This window comes from Pipistrellus hanaki, assembly GCF_964339955.1.
Source record: "Pipistrellus hanaki genome assembly, chromosome: 3".
Lineage (NCBI taxonomy): Eukaryota > Metazoa > Chordata > Mammalia > Chiroptera > Vespertilionidae > Pipistrellus > Pipistrellus hanaki.
In genome coordinates, this window is record NC_140505.1 from 119,372,653 (window position 1) to 119,394,877 (window position 22,225).

Consider the following 22,225-nt stretch of genomic DNA (forward strand, 5'->3'; position numbering starts at 1 on the left):
TAGAAAAGTGTAACAGTAAAAAAAGTGAGGCTTTGTCTCATCCAATTTTTAGTGTAGCCTTCCAATAAAGATCCTTTTAAGACTTTGGCCATCTTTGACTCAAATGCATACGCCTGAACCAAGTTTCTGCACTAGAGTATATTGGATTGGATCCAGACCTGCACTTCAAGCAAGAAAAAATTCTCATTTCACAAAATTGTGTGTAAGTTAGTCTTTAGTGTTTACTTTGCTCTGACCATCTGAGATCAGCAGTTATGGGACAACACGCAATCTTTGTTCGATCCTGCCTCACCAGCACACTGCTCCCTACAAACATGGTGTTTCAGTGTGACGCCTGGGTTCTCCAGTATTCTGTTTCTCATTTATGCCAGACTGGAAGCACCACCTCAACAAGGAATTGTTGGTTTACAGTTCTCTGAAGTAGCTCAGGATATGCTACTTCAGAGAACTGCATTATGTTGGTTTTGTTGTTGATCTGTATAACCCTAGGCATGTTCTCTTGGCATCCTTATGCATCCCTCTTTACCTTCATTGCACTTCCCAATACCCACGGTTTGAGTTTTAACACGCTGTCTGATTTTATCAAAGAAGTTTGTATTTCTGTTTCTCTATTTGTTGCTTTAGTGGATTCTGAAGGGAAAAAAAGTGACAATCTCACCTTGCTCTCTAAAAAATGGAAGTCTGTTGCTTCACTTAATGTGAAACAAAGCTGGATGTTATAAATTATACATTATAGATAAGTTTGATGCAAAATTTTCAGGTAAAATTTCAAATAGTGAAACTATATGCAAACATGTTTCATAAAGCAAAACAAATGGCCTTGTTCTTACACCAAAAGTTTGGTGAGTAAAAGTATATTAATATATTTTGAAGAAAATATTCAATGTTTAAGGTATGATTTCATGCTATAATCAACTTTGTAAATCAAATGCTCAACTACCAGACTGATCAGATCAGAGATTGTAGGAAAATCTAAAAATAAAGATGCTATATCATTTAATCCTAACATCAATCTATAACATACATATATTCATGGTCTCATTTTATATTATTTTTAATTTTTAAATATATTTGTATCGATTTCAGAGAGGGATAGAGGGAGATAGAAATATCAATGATGAAAGAGAATCACTGATTGGCTGAGTTTTGCACACCCCTCACTGGATACTGAGCCCACAACTTGGGAACTGAACCATGACCTCCTCCTATTCATAGCTTGACACTCAACCACTGAGCCATACAAGCTGGCCATTGCCACATTTTAAAGATTACTGAGTGTTAAAGCCACTGAAAGTCTAGGTAGGACCAACATCCTACAGATAAAGGAAGGTATCAGAATTGAGGTACTGCTTGGTGCAAATCGTTCTTAGGTAAAGACATACGTGGACACTTGAGTGCACATTGAGTAGCACTGGGAGTATTAGTCATGAAATCCATTGCTCCCTGCTGCCCATCCCCTAGACTCCAGAAAAAGGGAGTGATATGAGTTATGCTGTGTAATAGGGCATTAACTCAGTGGGCTATATGTGGTTTGGGTTCAGAGAAATATCTAGTCCTCAAGAAAAACTAGGGTGATAAAAGTAAATGCACAGCAATGTTCAGGTTTTATGGATTCCCCCTCTCCCCACTGTTCTTATATGTTTTGTACAATTATTATATCTTCAAAATAGCCAATGTGTTAAAAATGTTGTTATTCAACACATTTCAAATGCTTGACCAATTTCATCCTCTCTGTACAAGTTTTAAGAGTCAAAGTTCTGGATATAAGCATCTTTTTCTTCAATGAGATTCAGCATTCCTTAAATTCTTCTGCTTTTACTTCAGATCTAAATTGTTCAGTCTAGTTTAGATGTGCATTTATTTTGTCTGTTGGTTAGCACAAATTTCCTCTTTCTTCTTCCTAATAGACTTATTTGTCTGACGACCACTAGTTTTGAAAACTATAAACATTCTTCTATTGCTCCATGTCTGTTATCAAGTTATACAAAAACTAGAGGCCCGGGGCATGAAGTTCGTGCACAGGTGGGGTCCCTAGGCCAGGAGGGCAATCAGGGCCAATCGAGGTCAGGCTCATCAGGACCTGAGAGACCCAGTGGGGTCAGGAGAAGAGATGACGGTGGCCGGGCCAGGCGTGGAAGGATCAGATGCTAGACACCAATGCTGCTCTAGGTGCCCCACTACACCATGGTACCCTGCCTCCCCTGCTCCTTCCCTCCTCCAGAGGGGGAGGAGCTCCGCTGAAGCCACGCCCCCAAGTGCATGCAGTACATGAAGGGAACCCTCCCATATCCTTTGTGATCAGAAGATGAGTTAGTGACATAGTTGTCAACATTAGATGGGGGGATTGAAGATGCTGATATATCCTCAGGGAGCTCATAATTAGCTCAAGAACTAAAGTAGGTGAATGTGCCGAAACCGGCTTGGCTCAGTGGATAGAGCGTCAGCCTGCAGACTGAAAGGTCCCGGGTTCGATTCCGGTCAGGGGCATGTGCCTTGGTTGCGGGCACATCCCCAGTAGGGGGTGTGCAAGAGGCAGCTGATCGATGATTCTCTCTCATTGATGTTTCTAACTCTCTATCCCTCTCTCTTCCCCTCTGTGAAAAATCAATAAAATATATTTTAAAAAATAAATAAATAAAAAATAAAGTAGGTGAATGTGGGTTTAAGGTGTCCAGACTAGGGAGTGGCAATGAAGCTGAAGAGGCCTGATAGTCTTAGGTTGGTTGATAGAGGAAGGTATCTATGTGATCACTCAAAAGATTAGTGCCAGTGAGAATGTTCTGGGGCACACACACACAAAGGTGATGCTTACTTTTACATTTTAAATTTATTGATTAATTTTTAGAGAGAGAGGAAAGAAGGGAGGGAGGAGGTGGGAGAGAAAAAGAGAGGTAGAGAGATGAGAGGGGGGGGGGAGGGGGGATATCAATTGATTCTTATATGTACCCTGGCAGTGATTGAACTCACAATCTTGGTGAATCGGGATGACATTCTGACCAACTGAGCTACTCAGCCAGGGTTGTTACTCTTACTTTTAGAAATTTTGTAATTACGTGTATAACTAATCTCTCTAAGCTTGAAATTATGGACAATAAAGATGCAGGTTTTCTTAAAAAGAAAGCAAAATGTAATGCATAAAGTACTCTCCATATTTTATAATTATACTACCTGTTCAATTACTAGCTGATGAAAATAAAATTTGAATTTAACACTATCTGAATAGCACAATCTACATGTAAAATTCAGCTAAAATCTATTCTAAAATTATTGATATAGCATATATTACATACATTTTCATTTGAATTAAATAAGTTATTTGCAGTTTTTGTAAACTAAAAATTCTAATAAACCAAAATAATGAAATTTTGAAATTAATGATTTTTCCTATATTAACAGCATTAATAAAATAATTAAGCAGCTCTTATTTTTCTTCCTTAAATAAAAAATAAAAGGTGTGATGGGTTTTCCTATTCTTTCAATGATTTTATCTTCTACTACTCCCTAGAGTTATTGGTTGTCAGGGAGACATTTTTACATCTAATGCTTCTCTGTGCTTAGCTGGGAGAATAAAGATGATATTTAGCCCAGCCGGGTATGTCTCAGTGGTTGAGCATGGACCTATGAACCAAAAGGTCAATTTTGATTCCCAGGCAGGGCACATGCCAGGGTTTCAGGCTCTATCCCCATGCAGGAGGCAGCCGATCAATGATTTTCTCTCATCATTGATGTTTCTATCTTTCTCCCTGTCTGAAATCAATAAAAATATATTTAAAAATATGATTTTCATAGGCAATATGGCTATAATGTAGAATTAGACTTATATTACATAAGAATGTCCTGTTGCTTAATGAAAACATCCTTTTATCTTCTGTGAATTTGGCATTAAAATGTTATTAGACTTGGTCTTTGCATATAGCTTTGACATATGCTTTTTGATCACAATTTCAAAGAAGCTTAATTGTCAATACTTGTTTCCTCCCCAAATTTAATTGCTCCATATCTACATAATCATAAGTTAAAAGAAACATTATTAATGATGTGCTTATATGCAAGAACGATTTGAGGTGGTGTATAATGAAACACAAAAACATATCAGTAGTAGGGCCATTAAAGAAAGGATAAATTTTTTGCTGAAACCGGTTTGGCTCAGCGGTAGAGCATCGGTCTGCAGACTGAAAGGTCCCAGGTTCGATTCCGGTCAAGGGCATGTACGTTGGTTGCGGGCACATCCCCAGTAGGGGGTGTGCAAGAGGCAGCTGGTCGATGTTTCTCACTCATCGACATTTCTAACTCTCTATCTCTCTCCCTTCAGCTCTGCAAAAAAATCAAAAAAAAAAAATATATATATATATATATATAAAATATATATGTAAATATATATATATTATATATATATATAATATATATATAATATAAGAAAGGATAAATTTTCAAGGGTAAAGGATAAATCTTCAAGAGAAAATAATATAATAATACCAAAATAACCTAGCTAAGGACAGTTGCTGAACTCAAAGATAAAGTGACCTTTGGGTCTCCTGATTGCTAAGGTAAAAAAGAAAATGAATGTTCTTTGGAGATCATCCTATCATGAAAAATTAAACAACTTATGTAGATTATTGTATAACAGAACTCAGATAACATAAAAAGCTTCTTAATATTGTGTTACAGAATATCCAAAAATAGCCTCATACTAAATAAGTTAATACTCAGGATTATCTTATTTTAGTGTCTTCCTGCTTGAGGGAAAGGGTCATGGAGCTGCAGCTCACACAGAGGTCTTCCACAGGCACACATTTCCTCTCTCTCACCTCTCTCTCCTTACTGGATTTAGGGTACTTGTGACTTATGACAGGGCTGCTGCTGCTAGTTGATATGTGTCTTTGTGAAAAATTAAAAAAAAAAAATACTCCATCACCTTCTTTGTGGTAGATGCCAATGCACCTATCATAAAAGGAAGATGGGCGATAATTTTAGCTCTACTTTGCTCTTAGTTAGATGCCTTTGTGCAGAGCAGAGTGCATAGTCCTCTCTGGTGGCCCAGCTGATGAAATGGTGGGGAATAAAAAGTCTATGCAAACAGTTATGAAAGACACCAAATTAGTTAACTAGACCTTCTTTTTCTGTCTCCAACTACCTTCCGCAGATGATTTATTAATTACAAAAGTGAATAAGCCTGTTCAACATGAGGCAGGGTATGGAGACTGAAAGTGATATGCAGTTTGTTGAAGGTGAGAAGCATAATCATGAATAAACAACCCATTTGCTAAGCAAAAATCTATAGAGAAAAATGATCTAGGACAAAGAATGAAATAGTTGGTAGTTGAGTGAATCACTATAATGGTGAAGGATTTGAAAACATAAATTATTTCTAAAAAAAAAAAAGGTAACAGTAAGTCAGTCACCATGTTTTGAATCCTGCTCCCACTAACAAAGTACATCCTAATGAGGCGAGGCTGCATATCTTTCTGGGTTATTGTGAAGATGAGAGACTAGTTTTTTTGTTTCTTTGTCTGTTTGTTTGTAAGTATACAATTTCTGGAATAACCTCTCACCAATTATTGAAACAAAGCTGAGTAAATCTTTATTCCTTGCAATCAAATAGCTGCATTTCATTCTTCCTAAAATCTTGGCAAAAGGAAATTATTTATTCATTAGAGGCCCAATGCACGAAATTCATGCACAAGATGTGTGTGTGTGTGTGTGTGTGTGTGTGCTTTGTCTCTCAGCCCAGCCTGCACCCTCTCCAATCTAGGACCCCTTAATGGTTGTCCAACTGCCCATTTAGGCCTGATCCTACCAGATATCCCTCTAACAATCCAGGACTGTTGGCTCCCAAATGCTTGCCTGCTTGCCTTCCTGATTGCCCCTGTTTCTGCCTGCCAGCCTAATCACTCCCTAACCACTCCCCTGCCAGCCTGATTGATGCCCATCTGCTCCCCTGCCAGCCTGATTGCCCCTAACTGCCCTCCCCTGAAGGTCTGATCATCCCTGCCCATCTGCTCCCCTGCCAGCCTGATTGCCCCTAACTGCCCTCCCCTGAAGGTCTGATCATCCCTAACTGCCTTCCCCTGCAGGCTTGATCAGCTCCAACTGCCCTTCCTTGCAGGCCTGGTCCCTCCCAACTGCCCTCCTCTGTGGGCTTGATTGCCCCCAACTGCCCTCCCTTTCAGACCTGGTCCCTCCCAACTGCCCTCTCATGCTGGCCATCTTGTGGTAGCCACATGGGGGCATCCATCTTTGACCAATTGGGGGCAGCCATCTTGTGTGTTGGAGTGATGGTCAATTTGCATATCACTCTTTTATTAAATAGGATAAAGGTCTGGTGCATGGGTGGGGGTCAGCTGGTTGGCCTTGAAGGGTGTCCTGGATCAGAGTGGGTTTTTTTGGGGGTGTGAGACAGCTTGGGCAAGGGGCCTGTAGTGGTTTGCAGGCTGGCCACATTCCCTGGCAACCAAGCGGAGGTCCTGATATTTGGGATTTATTTATCTTCTATAATTGAAACTTTGTAGTCTTGAGTAGAGGCCTAAGCTGGCCAGGGTGTGCAGAAAGCTTAGCTTTCTCCATCGCCAGGGAAACCCAAGCCTCCTGCTGGCTCTGTGGCCACAGCCATCTTGATTGGGTTAATTTGCATATTCACTCCTGATTGGCTGGTGGGCATGGCTTGTGGGTGTAGCAGAGGGATAGTAATTTGCATATTACTCTTTTATTAGATAGGATAATTCTGATAATGCATCCCTATAGGGATGAACTACTGTAGATAGTGATTTGAATTTATATAGAGATGGGGCTTGAATGTTTGATATAGAGATGCATTGGGAGGGAACAAAATCCATTATATAACATTCCTGCCCAAATATATAACTTTAATCTACTCATAAGGAAACACTCAGACAACTGGCCTTTTCAAAATATGTCAATGTCATGAAAGACAAAACAAGAGTTGAGCAACTGTTCCAGATTAAATGCGACCGGAGACATGACAACCAAATGCAATGCCACATCTGGGATTGATGCTTTTAAGTACATGCTGTAAAAGATAGGGTCAGATGATGTCATTTTGTCCCATTAATGGTGATGCTAACTTTGATCCCTTGGTATAGCATGTTGACCAGGCTTATTCACTTGTGTAATTAATACATCATCTGTGGGAGGTACTTTGAGACTGTAAATACCTTATTCCCCTCAAATCTTTTACCCAATGGTTGTAACATCCATGAATGATTTTCCTGTGAGTCAATTATTACATTGGTGGTTGCAAAAAGCATCAGGAACTTATTTATAGGAATAATGCACATGTTTTTCTCATGTTAGCAAAGACGACAGGTTTTTCATAAATTTAATCTGTATCAGGAATCCATTGTTTCCTTAGGGTTAGAGGTTTTCATTCGATCTAGATCATTACTGAATACATTACCACAAGAAAAAGTTTATGAGCTCCTTACATCTGTTGTAGGCCAACTGTGGAACAATTCCTGCTCTCCCACCTGCATTAAACTACTATGATTGATCCTGATCAGTCTCTGATTTAACTTCCAAAGGTCAGTTTAGTTGGCCTCCACATGTGCCCTATCTTTAACCGTATCTCTCACCACTGCCTCCCTTACTCGCTCTATGTTCCAGCAATGTTGAGTCCAGAAACATGTTCTTCACGTCTCTGTGGTTTTGCAGAAGTCCTTCCCCACCTCCCACACCTGAAATGAATTTCTCATTCCCAACCTTCCCACCTCGTTTGCTTAGCCAACTCCTATGCATCCTGTAAGACCAAGCTAAGGCACCAAAACGGTTTGTAAAATCTTCACAGGTAGAGAAAGTCACTCCTTTCCCCATGCCTTCACTGTACTTTATTATAAGTTCAGGCTACAATTATTCATTTTCTTTTTTCAGGATTTAGGTCTTAATTATCTTTGTAGTTACAGTTTTCACTCTTCTTGGCATGAGAGATTCTTCAAAATAAGTGTCTATTGATGAATAATTAAATGATTTCAGTCTCAAAAGTTTTGCTTTTGCTGACCTGCTTTGGAAAAATATCTGAAGATATTTTTCTGAATTATCCTCTATCTACTTCCACTAAAGTTCTAGCTTGATGGATTTCAACTTTATCCATTCAACAGCATAAACCCCTCCTATCAATTTAATACTTGAAATTCTTCATTTATTTGAATATCCATTACTTCTCTCTCTCTCCCCCGCTACCCTTCCCCCCCCCCCCCCCCCACACACACACACTAGAACATAAGCACCTTTTATTCCCCTCTTCTTATGGACAATACTGCAGTTCATTTTGTGTCTAGCAAACAATTCCTGTAATGATTCTTTTAAAATCCTACATGTGTGTGTGTGTGTGTGTGTGTGTGTGTGTGTGTGTGTGAATGTGTGCTCACACACGCATGGGAAAGGAGACAGAAAAATAATACAAAAGAAGCTAAAGTGTTGTGGATCATCATGAGGAAAACATGAATCCTTAAAGATGACTTTGGAGTTTTTCTGAAATTTAATGAGATAAAGTTTGGGACAGAAGATAGACAGTATTTATTTATTTATTTATTTATTTTAGGCCTAGGTAAAGCCTGTCACTAGGATAAAGTCCTATTAAAATATTTTAAAATAATTGAATTTTACAAGAATTTTACTATAACATTTCATTCTAAAAATCCATCTAATAAACACTATACCTGCTGATATAAGGAGTTGGTGTTCTGTAACAACTTGTTTTCAGTAATTTAGGGTCAGTCAGGCTTACGTTTACTGTAAAATCTACACTCTTTTCTTAAATAGACCTATATATTATGTGCAGCTGAAACAATATCATCCTTAGGTAGTTAGGGCTATACAAAACAAAGACCCAGGACGGTATCATTTTGAATCAAAACTCTTAAAAATCACTGCTTCCTTCCCGCTTCACCTCTCCAAACTTCTTGGGGTAACATGGATTTTTTTTTTTCTTTTCTTAAACATGGAGTTAATAATGGAGATGTTAGATGACTGCAAATGGAATTACCCAGATGACAAATGCTCAAACATGGGTCTCAAACATGGTGATTTTGCCCCCTAGGAGCATTTTTGGCAATGTTTGGAGGCTTTAAAAAAAAAAAAAATTATTATTTTTTTTTATTATCATTAGCACTAGGTTGCTACTGCTGACATCTAGTGGGTAAACATCCTACAATGTACAGGACACCCCCCACAACAAAGGATAATCCAAATGTCAGTACTCCTGAGATTCAGAAATCGTGCTCTAATAGAAAATGTCCAAAGCTGTCTTTCACAACTGACTACAGAACTTAATCTTTTAAGCTGCGGAGAGCCACTTTGTACCCCGCACAGGCAGCTCTGGTCCCTGGAATGATTTGTCTGTGACTGTTCTCCGTTTATTTCCACTTTTAACATGATTTCTTGAGACTAAAATTGTATCCAGACCATGCTAGGAGATTTTCTAGGAACTTCATCTGCTTACATAGTTTTACATATGAAGAAATGTAGTTTAAAAGTTCAGAAATACATCAATGAATCACACTTTCAATTATACAGTTTGTTAACAAATAATTATAAATTTAGTCAAAGATCTTTTAAATATTTTGGCATATTTACTCTTTTAAAGTTAAGTGGTTTTGATACTTTTTAGTAGTCAAATTACTAAATTTGATAATTTATTAAAAAAATAAAACTATACATATACACAAGTGGCTTTTTTATTGTGCTTGTGGTTAAAACTTTCATTTTAGCACTGATACTTCATGATGTGGAAGGAAAAAAAAGGGATTTTTGTATTGGATTGGAAATAAAAGTCTGGTTTTAATTACTTATTCTATTCCCAACCACTCTTGCCTGATAAATACAAATCTCTCAATTCCTATTGTTTAACATTAAAACAGGCCAAACAAACAAAAAGCCCCAAATACCCATAACAAACAAAGCCCAAATTACATAAACTTAGCTATTTACTTCCTCTCATCAGCACATGCTTTTAAACACCTCATATTGTTCTGTACTTTCCTGATCCTTTTTTGTTTTTCTAAACAATTTTATTCAACATAGTTGTTTTCAATGAGTTTCAATAGTATTATAAGAACATTAGTGAGGCACTATTTTTGTCTTTATTAACTAACTAGAGGCCTGGTGCATGAAAATTCATGCACTGGAAGAAGGGTGATCCCCCATCCCAGCCTGCCACCTCTCACAGTTCAAGAGCCCTCAGGGGTGAGAAGCAACATGGCTATAAGGGGAAGGCAACACCCCATCACACATCTGCTGCTACCACTGCTGACAGCGCAAGCTGGCCCTGGTTACCTGAGCCTTGGGCAGCCCTAGGTGGCTGGGCAGCCGCCATCTGAGGCTTGCCTGCACCTCAAGCTGGCCCTAGGTGGCTGGGCAGCTGACACCTGAGGCTTGCCTAAGCCTCAGGTCGATTCTGGGTGGTTGGGGGGCTGAGGAGACTGGGGGATTCTGGAGGCAGGCACACAGAGTGGCCAGACCCATGGGCCCACCCTTGCTGCACAATTGCCGCTTTGATGGGGCTGAAGGGACTGGGCACCGCCATCTTATGGCTGTGGGTGCTGCAATATTTGAGGGTGGGGCAGTTAATTAGCATATTCCCTCCTTATTGGCTGTGGGCACTGCCATCTTTGCGACAGCGTGAGGGTCAGTTAGCATATACCCTCTTTATTAGATAGGATAATGGACTAATTTTACATGGTGACACTCATTTACATTAGTCTCTTTCACTTTGTTTCCAATTTCACTTCTCAGTATGGTGGTGGTTAATGAAGTTTCGATGTTGAACCTGTGTTTAAGGTCCAGTTCTACCACTTGCTAGCTCTTTGACCCTGGGAAACTGATTGCCTTTTTTTGAGCCTTTCTTTCTAGATCATTACATTGGGAAATATAATAGTATCATTTGTAAATGTTTTGTGAAGAATAAATGAGTTAAAGTTGAAATGTCTTTAGCAAAACTATCACATAGTAAGTACTTAATAAACATGAACTATTATTAATATTCTTATCAGTAACAAAATAAGCATATTAAGGAACATTTACCAGTATCATTTTTAAAAACAAATCTGGAAAGAGAAAACCATCTGAAAGGATAAGTAATATTCTTTCTGGATTTTTACTGTTTGGTTTTTTGCAAAGGATAATATATTTTTAGTTCAAATATAAACTTAGCTCTTTATTAGTGAAAATAATGCATAGGTTTATGATCTTGATATTAAATTCAAGACATGAAATTGAGACAGCAATAAAAATATGCACTAATTTATACTAATTAGAAGGAAGATCAGTCTAATTAAATTTTACAAAAACCTAGAAATAAAATAACTATAATAAAAGTATCTATTCTTGTTAATTTATTCAGGACTAGAAGGATATTCATTTTAGTGACTTAATAAATATACTTATAGGAGTCATATTAATGGTGCCATGATAAGTAGTAAAAATACAAAAATCAAAATAAACACTAATACTCTTTAGTTAGCATTTACTATAAACAAACCCTATGTTCACTCAGTCTTTTTGTATATTACCTCATTTAATCTTTCTTAAATCCTATGAGTTAGAAATGCTTTTTTAAAATAGTAATTTTACAGGGGAAGAAAACTTTCATACCAGTCTGCTTGCTTTAAGCAATAAAGCAACTGGAGAGTAAATGAATAATTGTTATAATAACTAAAAATAACATTTAGCTTTAGTTATAATAACTAAAAATAACTGTATCTGAAAATACAGTATTTTCTCTTTCTAGAAAATATAGTTCATTCCTTTATTTTATTCTTTATTTCAACTTATAATCAATCAAAATACCAGAGTGATCCTAAGCTAAACTAATATAAGTTTAAATATAAAACTAAATATTTTAGGTAAATCATGTTGAGAATTTTTTCCCCCTCAGTGTTAGAATATTTATTACTGATAGTCAATTGGCTTAACTCTTTGTCTTCAATAATATGTTCTCAATTATTAGCTTAGATTAAAGGCTTCTTGAATTTAAGATGTTTAATTGTAATTAGCTATATAATCCTATAAATATAAGCTGTTCAAAATTAAAGTCATTGTCTCTTGCTTTACTTACAATTCTCATTTTGATTTGAGAATTGGCATCTTTTTTCTTGAATAAACTTAAAAGGGGAATTTCTAGAAGGTGTAGGATTGCAAACTATCCACAGTGACAGGAAAGGTAAACTGAAATAAAGGTAATGGAGGTTTGGTTTCAATATAATTTATAATGTTTTCACTAAATGAGAGAAAAATAGAAGGCAAATGATTTTGTATTATATTAATTCATTACCCCTAGAAATTCTCCTGTTTTCATGAAGACAATGGGTAATCATATACTGACCTTAAATTCATCTAATCCAAGCTTCTTTAGAGACTTTCTGACATAATCCAGAAAGGAAGAGGATTTGGAATAAGTTTTACCAACATATCGATCACTATAAAACAAAATTGAATCACAAAATATTTAAAAATGTCTTCTGTGTATATGGCACAAGATCCAGATGTGATAAAAAAAAAAAAAACACAAAAAAAACGTAGTAATTTTATTGTGAACATTTTAAAATTACACATTACGCAGTATTTGAGATTCCCTTTTGAGAATTCCTTCCATATACACCGTGAAAGACAACTTTATGAAGACAATACTATGAGAAAGATGTAAATTTATAGTACTAAAAAGTCTCAATTTTAATGGGAACTATAATCTTTCAAAATTTTCCACTGTGCTACAAAACATATTTTAATTTTATGGGCTCAACATTACAGTGTGCATTTCATTGCACCATCTGCTAACAGTGGTGATAATTCAATGGCTATGCAAAGAAATCTTCTTCAGTGCCAGCCATTGATCAAGCACCAAAACACTGAGTTGGGTCTGACTTGATCTCACTTATGCCCTGCAGATTTTCATTATGGTTTAAACAAAATTTCGTGGGAAGGTTTAAAATTTAATAAATTTAATGCTAGACTATTATATTATATCTTACAAATGTGGTTGCAGTTTAGGAATAATGTAAAAATCAAGGGAATAAAAAATTCGCCACATCCATATATCAAAAACAATGAATAAAAGCTCATTTACATTTGACAGTATATATATTAATCCCTAAGACTAATTAAATATTAAGTTCTATCAATTCTTCCATTGAAGTATACCTTAAATATATTACTTCAGCTTTGGTTCTAGACAGCCACCTTAATTCCACTTATTATTACCTCAGGTCCTGATCATTATAGTTACTTCCAAGGTAAGACTGAAGCCTGTCCCCTTCATTCCTGAATATATTGCTATATTATTTTTTTAGAGCACCATTTTTATTTATTTCCCTATGCAAAAGAATGATTTCAAAAAATAGTCATTTAAATAGGTATAGGTTCCAGAAAGCAGAAATTATATATTTTATCAGTTTTCAGGTAATTCTCAGATTCTACACATACTTACATTTTTTTGTGTGTGTGTGTATAACAGATATCATATAACAGATATATACATCTTATATATCACAGAATACTGAGTTGATTAACTGTGTGGCTAGAAAAAGATGTCATTTAATATTAACATCCACCTTGTCCTCTTAGAAAGACTTTTAAGATGTTTTACAGAACTAAAATCATCTAGTTAGACTATAATATAAAAATACATTACTACTGTAACTGATCTATATATTAATCAAGTAGACAAAAATATAGGCAAGCTTAACTATACAAATAAGAAAGTATAATTTGAAATATATAAAGAATCACTGATCAGATATATAAGGAAAAGTGCAATATAAACAAAACAAATAACTGCTAACATTTATTTCATGTTTAGTATTTGTCAGGGTCTCTTTGCTGCATTTACTAATTTAATCCTTAAAACAACCCCGTGTGGTAGGTCAAATTATTACGCCCATTTTAGAGATGGTGAAACTAAATCACAGAGAGGTTAAACGAACTATCCAAAGATTGAGTCCAGTTAATATAATTGTTTTCTGTCAGAAAATTCCTAAGGTTCCCTGGATGCCATCTTTTTCTGACTCCTGTTTTGTATTTTCCACTTCTCTTTATTCACTGAGTCTTTATACTTATCATATGAAAATGCTCAAGTTTCTGTCTGAAAAAAACAAGCAAACAAACAAAATACTCCAAAACACAAGCTCTCTGTGATTCCATACCATAAAGCTATCTACGACCGCTGGACCAGTTACTATGAGGCGCACTGACCATCTTGGTCCCTTTCCCTGCCAGCAGGTTCCCATTGCCTGAAACGTGTGTGTGTGTGTGTGTGTGTGTGTGTGTGTGTGTGTGTGTGTGTGTGTGTAAAACTGGTGAGCAGGCAGGAATAGCCGACTTCTCGGTTTCTTTCCCCGGCCAGCCGTCCAGGCACTAATCACTAGATGGTGAACAGAGAACCGGGGGTGAAACAAGATGGCCAGCAGGGGAGAGCAATGAGGGGTGACCAGACCAGCAGAGGAGGGAAGTTGGGGCCAAACAGGCTGATAGGGGAGCAGTTAGACATCAATCAGGCTGGCATGGTAGTGGTTAGGGGGTGGTCAGGCTGGCAGGCAGAAGCGGTCATAGATAATCAGGAAGGCAGACAGGAGAGAAGTTGGGAGCCAGCAGTCCTGGATTGTGAGAGGGATCCCAGACCGGAGAGGGTGCAGGCTGGGCTGCCCCACCCCCCATGCATTATTTATTACATAAATCACAAATAAGTTCTTAGAAGTTAGAATAATTATTTTCAAGATATTTCTGTGTTTCCTAGAGTGTGCCCCATAAAACACTTAGTGCTACAAATATTAATTGTGTACAGAGTTTTGGGAAAAGAAAGATAGTATTAATAAATATTGGTTTCAATAAAGTTTAATATATTTATTTTCATAATAATAGCAATCACTATGTCCTAGGAATGGCTTTAAATACTTTAAGGATATTAACCGATTTTTCACAGCGTCCCTTGGAGGCAGGTGTTGTTACTATTCCCAATTTAAAAATGGTAAGACAGACAAAAAGCTGTGGGGTAACGTGCCCACGGCCACAGTGCAGTAACCTAGTGAGGTCTGGGATTTAAAACCAGGCAGTAGAGCTCGTGTGATGTCCTTAACCGTTACACTATGTCTTCTCTCACCAAATTATTCAATGTCTTTAAAATATGAATGGGCACTGGTAATTTTAAAGAAGATAATATTACATTAAAGCATTTACTTGATTAAGAAATTCTTTTCTCTCAAACTATTTTCACAGAATCACTGCTCTTCAGGACAATAGAGAACACTGTTATAGAAAAATCAAAATCTGATTTACTCTCTTTCAAAAGCATTTCTAAAATACTCTAGAACAAGATTATTGGTTCTAACACTTGTAGTAAACAAAGCATCATTTTAGTTGGGGCACTATCAATGAAACAACTAAATAAAATATATAATGAATTAGTAAAAAGATTTGATGATAAGCTGATGATGAAGGAGAGAGGACAGAAATGAAGTGACAGAGGAGTGATGGGAACAATAACTAGACATGATAATTCAGAGTAAAAAAAAAATCTGAAGAGAGAGAGTGAGCTAGCCATGTGGATATCTGGGGAGGCACATTCCAGGCAGAGGATATGTCATAGGCAAAGACCCAAGGTAGAAGTCCTTCTGGCATTTTTAAGGAATAGTGAGAACATAAATATAGACATAACTAAAGGGAAAAACAATAGAAATGGAATTAGGGAGATGAGAAGCCACACCATGTAACGTTTTGTAGACTACAGTAAAAATATTAACTTCACTTCCAAGTGAATAAGAAACCATGAAAATATTATGAGCAAAATCTAACTTTTAATAGGATCATCATGGCTACTGTAGAGAGAATGGACTTTAGGGAACAAACTAGAAGTAAGAAGACCAATTAGGAAGTTATTGACTTTGAGTGATGGGCACACAGTGCAATATAAATATTTTGAAACATAGAAATCCATATCTAAAACCTATAAGATCCTATAAACCAATGTCACCCCAATACATTTAATAAAAATAAAATAACAATAATCTAGATGAGAAACAATGGTAGATTGAACCAGGTTGGTGACCTCTAAAGTGGTATGACCTTAGATATATTTTGAGGGAGACTATAAAATTGCTGAAGTACTGGATCTAGCAGTGTGAGAAAGAGAGTAGTTAAAGACTCCTCTAGGATTTTTGGCCTAAGCAACTGGAAGAACAAAACTGTAATTTCCTGGATTTATCAACATATATGGTATTTAAAGCCATGAGGCAATAAGATCACCTAGGTAGTAGATATATAGAGGAAAAAAAGCTCCAATAATTAAAGGTTTGAAAGAAGAAGTATCAGCAAAATAAACTAAAAAAAGAGAGAGAAAAAGATGAGATTTTGTGAGGGACTTTCCCTAGTATGAGAGAAAAAGAGCTGCAATAAAAAGTGGTAAATTGCGTGAAACCCTGACAACAGGCCAAATAAGATAAGGATTGGGAACTAATTCAGTAACACAGCAGTAAAATCTGACTAGAATACAAGAGAAAATGGGGGGAAACCTGGCAGCACTTTGAAGGAATTTTCCATTAAAAAGAAACAACAGATATAGAATAGTAGTTGGAGGGGCAATGGCATCCAACGAGCATTTCCAGTATGTGTGCTCTTAACCAGTATAATATATAATTTCATTTAATAAGACTGAATACCAGGAGGGCTCAGTAGGTGGTAAAAGAATAGATACAAATAACTACTATTAAATTCAATAAGAGCCATGAATCATAGATTAAATTCCATGGAAGAAAAGAAGAGAGTGAGAAAGAAAAAAAGATATATATCAGGAATGTTTCCTAAACTGGGTTTTAAAGAATACCTAGGGTTTTACTTGCCAGAGATCATGGGAGGAAAGACTGGCAGGAATGGGGGAAAGGATATTACCAGAAGATAAAGCTGCTCCAAGGAGGCATACAAATTGCAAAACTAACAGCATGGGCAATGATGCATAATCCAGGCCGGTGTGCATGCAGAGGAGGAAGAAGGGGGTGATGAATTAGGCTGGAAAGAATATTACTAGTGACAGATTAGACATGACCTTGATGACAGAATAAAGATATTTAGTTTTTAAATATAAAACAAAAAGGAATTCTCAAACATTTGAAGGTAGAAAAGTGACATGACCATTTCTGAAAGACAAATGATGGGACTGGGAGAACAGATTAAAAGGCGCCCTCTGTCAGAATAAAGCATGGCCAGCATGCTAAAAAGGAATTACTATTCTTTCTTTTAATAAAAGTGAATGCACTAGATCTGATTAAAATTCTACTCGAGTGAATCCTACACCACCCACATTCTTTTCTAAAAATACAACTGTAAGAACATGGTTCACTTGTGCAACTTTCCAAAGAGGCAACATTAGTGCAGAAAGTTTTAGGAAGAGGTGAAGCTGATGTATATATACTAAATAACTGAAAACAAGCACAGGCAGGACAGAAAGTATTAAAATTCATCTTCTCCAGCATCAGAAAATCTTGATTTATTTTGTGTCTTTTATATGCTAGTAGATATTAAAAGATTTAAAATATCAAAATTTTGCTGAAAATGGCAATCATTTAAGGGAGCTCCAAAAATCTTTATAGACTACTGTATTCTTCAATTTAAAAGATACTGGCTTGCTAATTCCAATGTGACCACATATTATAGATTAAATTATTAGCTTTAATTTTGTGAGCCACTTTTCATTATATGGTTTTTCACTAGCAAAATAAAAATTAAATGGTTATACATAAGTATAGGCATCAAAATTATATATTTCTTATATAGCTGTTTACAGTATTCATTATAAAGTGAGTAAAATATATACATATTTTCCCTGACCTCTTTCCAAGAGTTTTAAGTGATTTTCACCCCATGAAATTCCTTCCTTGGCATTTTATTTCACTTAGAAAATTTCCAGATAAGGGCTAATTATATGAAAAATAATTCTCTATAAGTGACTGAGTTTTAACCTAAATATTAGATGCTAAATAACAATTATAATTAATAGAATAAAAATGCTATATATTTAAGTCCACAAAAAAGTTTACTTCTAATCTTAGGCTACATAAATGATTACATTTAAAGAAACTTTTAGAAAAATAATTCAGGTATTCTGAAACAGTTTATCACCAGGGACAATTTATTTTGGTTAATGAAAAAAACCCCAAACAAAACAAAATGAAAAATAAGTTAAATAAGTGATCATATTTTCTTAGTACTCTTGCTGGCTAGAGATTCAATCAAGTTAATCTTGATTTACAACGCCATGCAACTTAAATCATATTTTTAAAAATCCCCCCAAAATTTAAATAAAAAAACATGGTATACTGAAAACACAGACTATGAATTCAGTTCTAAACCTGATTATTTCAAGTTGTATGAGCAGTTGGGAGCCAGCAGTCCTGGATTGTGAGAGGGATCCCAGACCGGAGAGGGTGCAGGATGAGCTGCCACCCCCCCCCCCCCGCCCTGATTTATTACATAAATCACAAATGAGTTCTTAGAAGAAGTTAGAATAATTATTTTCAAGATATTTCTGTGTTTCTTAGAGTGTGCTCCATAAAACACTTAGTGCTATAAATATTAATTGTGTACAGAGTTTTGGGAAAAGAAAGATAGTATTAATAAATATTGGTTTCACACTTCTAGGAATATATCCCAAGAAACTAGAAACACCAATCAGAAAGGATATATGCACCCCTATGTTCATAGCAGCACAATCTACAATAGCCAGAATTTGGAAACAGCCTAAGTGTCCGTCAGCAGATGATTGGATCCAAAAACTTTGGTACATCTACACAATGGAATACTATGCGGCCATAAAAAATAAGGAATTCTCATCATTTGCAGCAAACTGGATGGAACTGGAGAACATCATGCTGAGTGAAATAAGCCAATCAATGAAAGAGAAACACCACATGACCTCACTCATTTGTGGATAACAAAGAGCATTATAAACTGATGAACCAAAAGATAGATATAGAGACAGTAAATCAACAAGTAGACTGTCAAATTACAGCGGGGAGGGGAGGAAGATCTGGGGGAGATAATAGATCAACCGAAGGACTTTTATACATGCATATAAGTATAGCCAATGGACACAAAACTCTGGGGAGGGAGGGGATGTGTGGGAGGGAGGGTGGGGGCAAAAAAAAAAAATCAATAAAATATATTTAAAAAAAAAAAAAAAATAAAATAAAATAAAATAAAAAACAAAAAAAATAAATAAATAAATAAATAAATATTGGTTTCAATAAAGTTTAAAAGATTTCTTTTCATAATAATAGCAATCACTATTACTAATTCGTGTATGTGGCGGGGAGAATAGTACTCTACCCAAAGATGTCCACATTATAATTTTCAGAACCTATGCATATATTATGTTTCATGAAGAGAAGGAATTAAGGTTGCAGATGAAGTTTTTTTTTTCCAGTCTGCTGGCCTTTAAATAAACAGAGCACCCTGGATTATCCAGATGGCCCCAACATAATCTCAACAACACTGTAAAGTGGAAGAGGGAGGAAGAAGAGGAGGTCAGAGTCAGAGTCAGATTTGAAGAGGCTACAATGCTATCTTTGAAGATGAAGGAAGGAGCCAAGAGCCAAAATACAGGGGCAAAAGTAGGTTTACAGTTGCTCCTATGGAAAATACTACAATACTTAATAAATAATATGAGAATAAAGTCTTGTGTTTTGTGTACTCACAAGTGTAAATCTATTTGCCCACCCTATATGTAGGATGCTTCTAGAAACTGTCAAAGGTAAGTAAATAGTTTATCTGTTAGAGCCTCCAGAAATCATGCAGTTCTGCTGACACCTGATTTTAGCCCAGTGAAACTTATTTTGGACTGCTAATCTCCAGAATGCTAGAAACATCGATGTGAGAGAGAAGCTTTGATCAGTTGCCTCCTGTACACACCTGACTGCGGATCGAACCAGCAATGTAGGTATGTGCCTTGATTGGGAATTGAACCTGCAATGCTTTGGTGCATGGTTCAGTGCTCCAACCAACTGAGTCACCCGGCCAGGGCATGGTTTTTAATCCATTTTAAATTTATTCTTGTATACATCAAACTAAAAAGTTTTTGCACAGCAAAGGAAACCATCAATAAAACAAAACACAGCCTACCAACTGGGAAAAATATTTGCCAGTGATAGATCTGATAAGGGTTTAATACCCCAAATTTATAAATAACTCATAAAACTTAACACTAAGAAAATAATCAATCCAATTTAAAAATGGGCAGATGACCTAAATAGACATTTCTTAAACGAGAATATTCAAATGGCCAATAAACATGTGAAAATCTGCTCAATATCACTAGACAACAGAGAAATGCAAACTAAAATCACATTGAGATATCACCTCACACCAATCAGAATGACTATAATCAATAAATCAATAAACAAGTTGATGTGGAGTAAAGGGACCCTCATGCACTATTGATGGGAATGTAGACTGGTGCAGCCACTATAAAAAACAGTATGGAGGGTTCTTAAAATTTAAAAATAGAACTACCTATGACCCAACAATTCCTTCTGGGTAATTATCCCAAAAAATTCAAAACACTAATTTGAAAAGATTTATGTACCCCTATGTTCATTACAGTGTTATTTACAAGAGTCAAAATATGCAAGCATCCTAAGTGCCCATCAATAGAAAAAATGGATAAAGATGTGGTACAAATATATAATGGAATATTACTTGATCAAACAAAGAATGAAATCTTATAACTTGCAACAACATGGATAGATGTAGAGAGTATTATACTAAGTGAAAAAAAATCAGAAAATCGTGAAGGAATTAAAAAGTACAAATTGATAATTAGAAAACAGTCATAATCATAAAAAGCCAGTGGCCATCATGACTGAAACAACTGGATGGACGACTGAACAGCAGGCTGGGTGGGGTGACCAGGCAGGCCAGCAGGGGTGTTAGTGAGGGATGACCAAACGACTGAACAGCAGGCTGCTCAGGGCAACCAGGCTGGTGTGGAGGGGGCAGTTGGGGGTGACCAGGCCAGAGGGGGATTAGTGAGGGATGACCATGCTGCGTGGGGCAATCAGGCCAGAAATGGAGGGGGGGAGTTGGGGTGATCAGGCTGACGGGGGGATGGTAAGGGGTGATCAGGGGCAACCAGGACGGTGGGGGAGGCAATTGGGGGTGACCAGGCTGGCGGGGGTGGGGGGTTGAATAGTTAAGGGCAATCAGGCTAGCAGGCAGGTGAGAAGTTAGGAGCCAGCGGTCCAGGATTGTGAGAGGGATGTCCGACTGTCAGACATCCCCCGAGAGGTCCCAGATTGGAGAGGGTGCAGGCTGGGCCGAGCCTTTCCCCCCCAACCCCCGTGCATGAATTTTGTGCACCGGGCCTCTAGTAATAACTATGTGATAATGATCAAGGAAATTTAAATTAAGAGCAAATATCTAGGAAAAGACGGTAACCAAAAAGAATGAGCTCGAATTTTAGGGCTGCATTTTCCCAGAAGCATCCGTGAATTCTTGAATAAGCACTGTGGACCAGTCAACAGAGTGGGCAGAGAAGACCATCACAGCTTTCAGTAGAATAACATTTCCAGTGAGAGAAAAGTTAAGAGTTCATGGCCTACCTACAATGAAGACCACGTAGGCAGGGTAAAGCACTCATATTTAAGTTAGGTCTCTGGAAGTTCACACTGTATGAGTAAAGGTGAACTAGATATAAATAGTCCTAACATGGAAGAGAGCCCAACTGGGAATTTAAACTGTGATTAAATTATTTTATTTTATTTCTTTTTTTATTTTTCAATCCCAGTTCACATTCAATATTATTTTACATTTATTTAAAATGTACTACCTAGTGGATAGTTAGTTATATAATTTACAGCTGGCAAGGGCAGCAGCAGTGCGGGGAGCCTCTCCCACCTCCACTGCGCAGGCCGTAAGGAGTGAAGGGTCCTGGATTCAAGAGCCCCGGACTGTGAGAGGGGTGTCTGATTGCCGGCTTAGGGGTCATAGACTGCAAGAGGGCACAGGCTGGGCCTTCAGGACCCTCCCCCCGCAACACGCATATGCATGAATCTCATGCACTGATCCTCTAGTATATGGAAAAGAGAATGGAGATTAGGTACAGATTTGGGAGTCATCTACATAGAAAAGACAGTTGAAACCAACAGTATATGTAGATATTTGTATCGTAAATTCTTTCAGCAAAAAAGTGATTTCCTCTTACAGAGAAATAATACCTAATCTAAAGTACCTTCTA

The 22,225-nt window shown here is 36.8% G+C and overlaps 1 protein-coding gene across 2 annotated transcripts in view; it reads right to left on the reverse strand.

Annotated features, from left to right (window-relative positions):
- METTL25 (methyltransferase like 25) overlaps positions 1 to 22,225 on the reverse strand; it is an 86,087-nt gene that overhangs the window by 3,379 nt on the left and 60,483 nt on the right. Inside the window, exon 9 of one of the 2 annotated variants that reach the window (XM_084878859.1) lies at positions 12,335 to 12,428. The exons of the other annotated variant lie outside the window; for it this stretch is intronic. Coding sequence (XP_084734985.1) covers positions 12,335 to 12,428 — 94 coding nt within the window. The remainder of the gene's footprint in view (positions 1 to 12,334; positions 12,429 to 22,225) is intronic. 2 annotated transcript variants of the gene reach the window in all.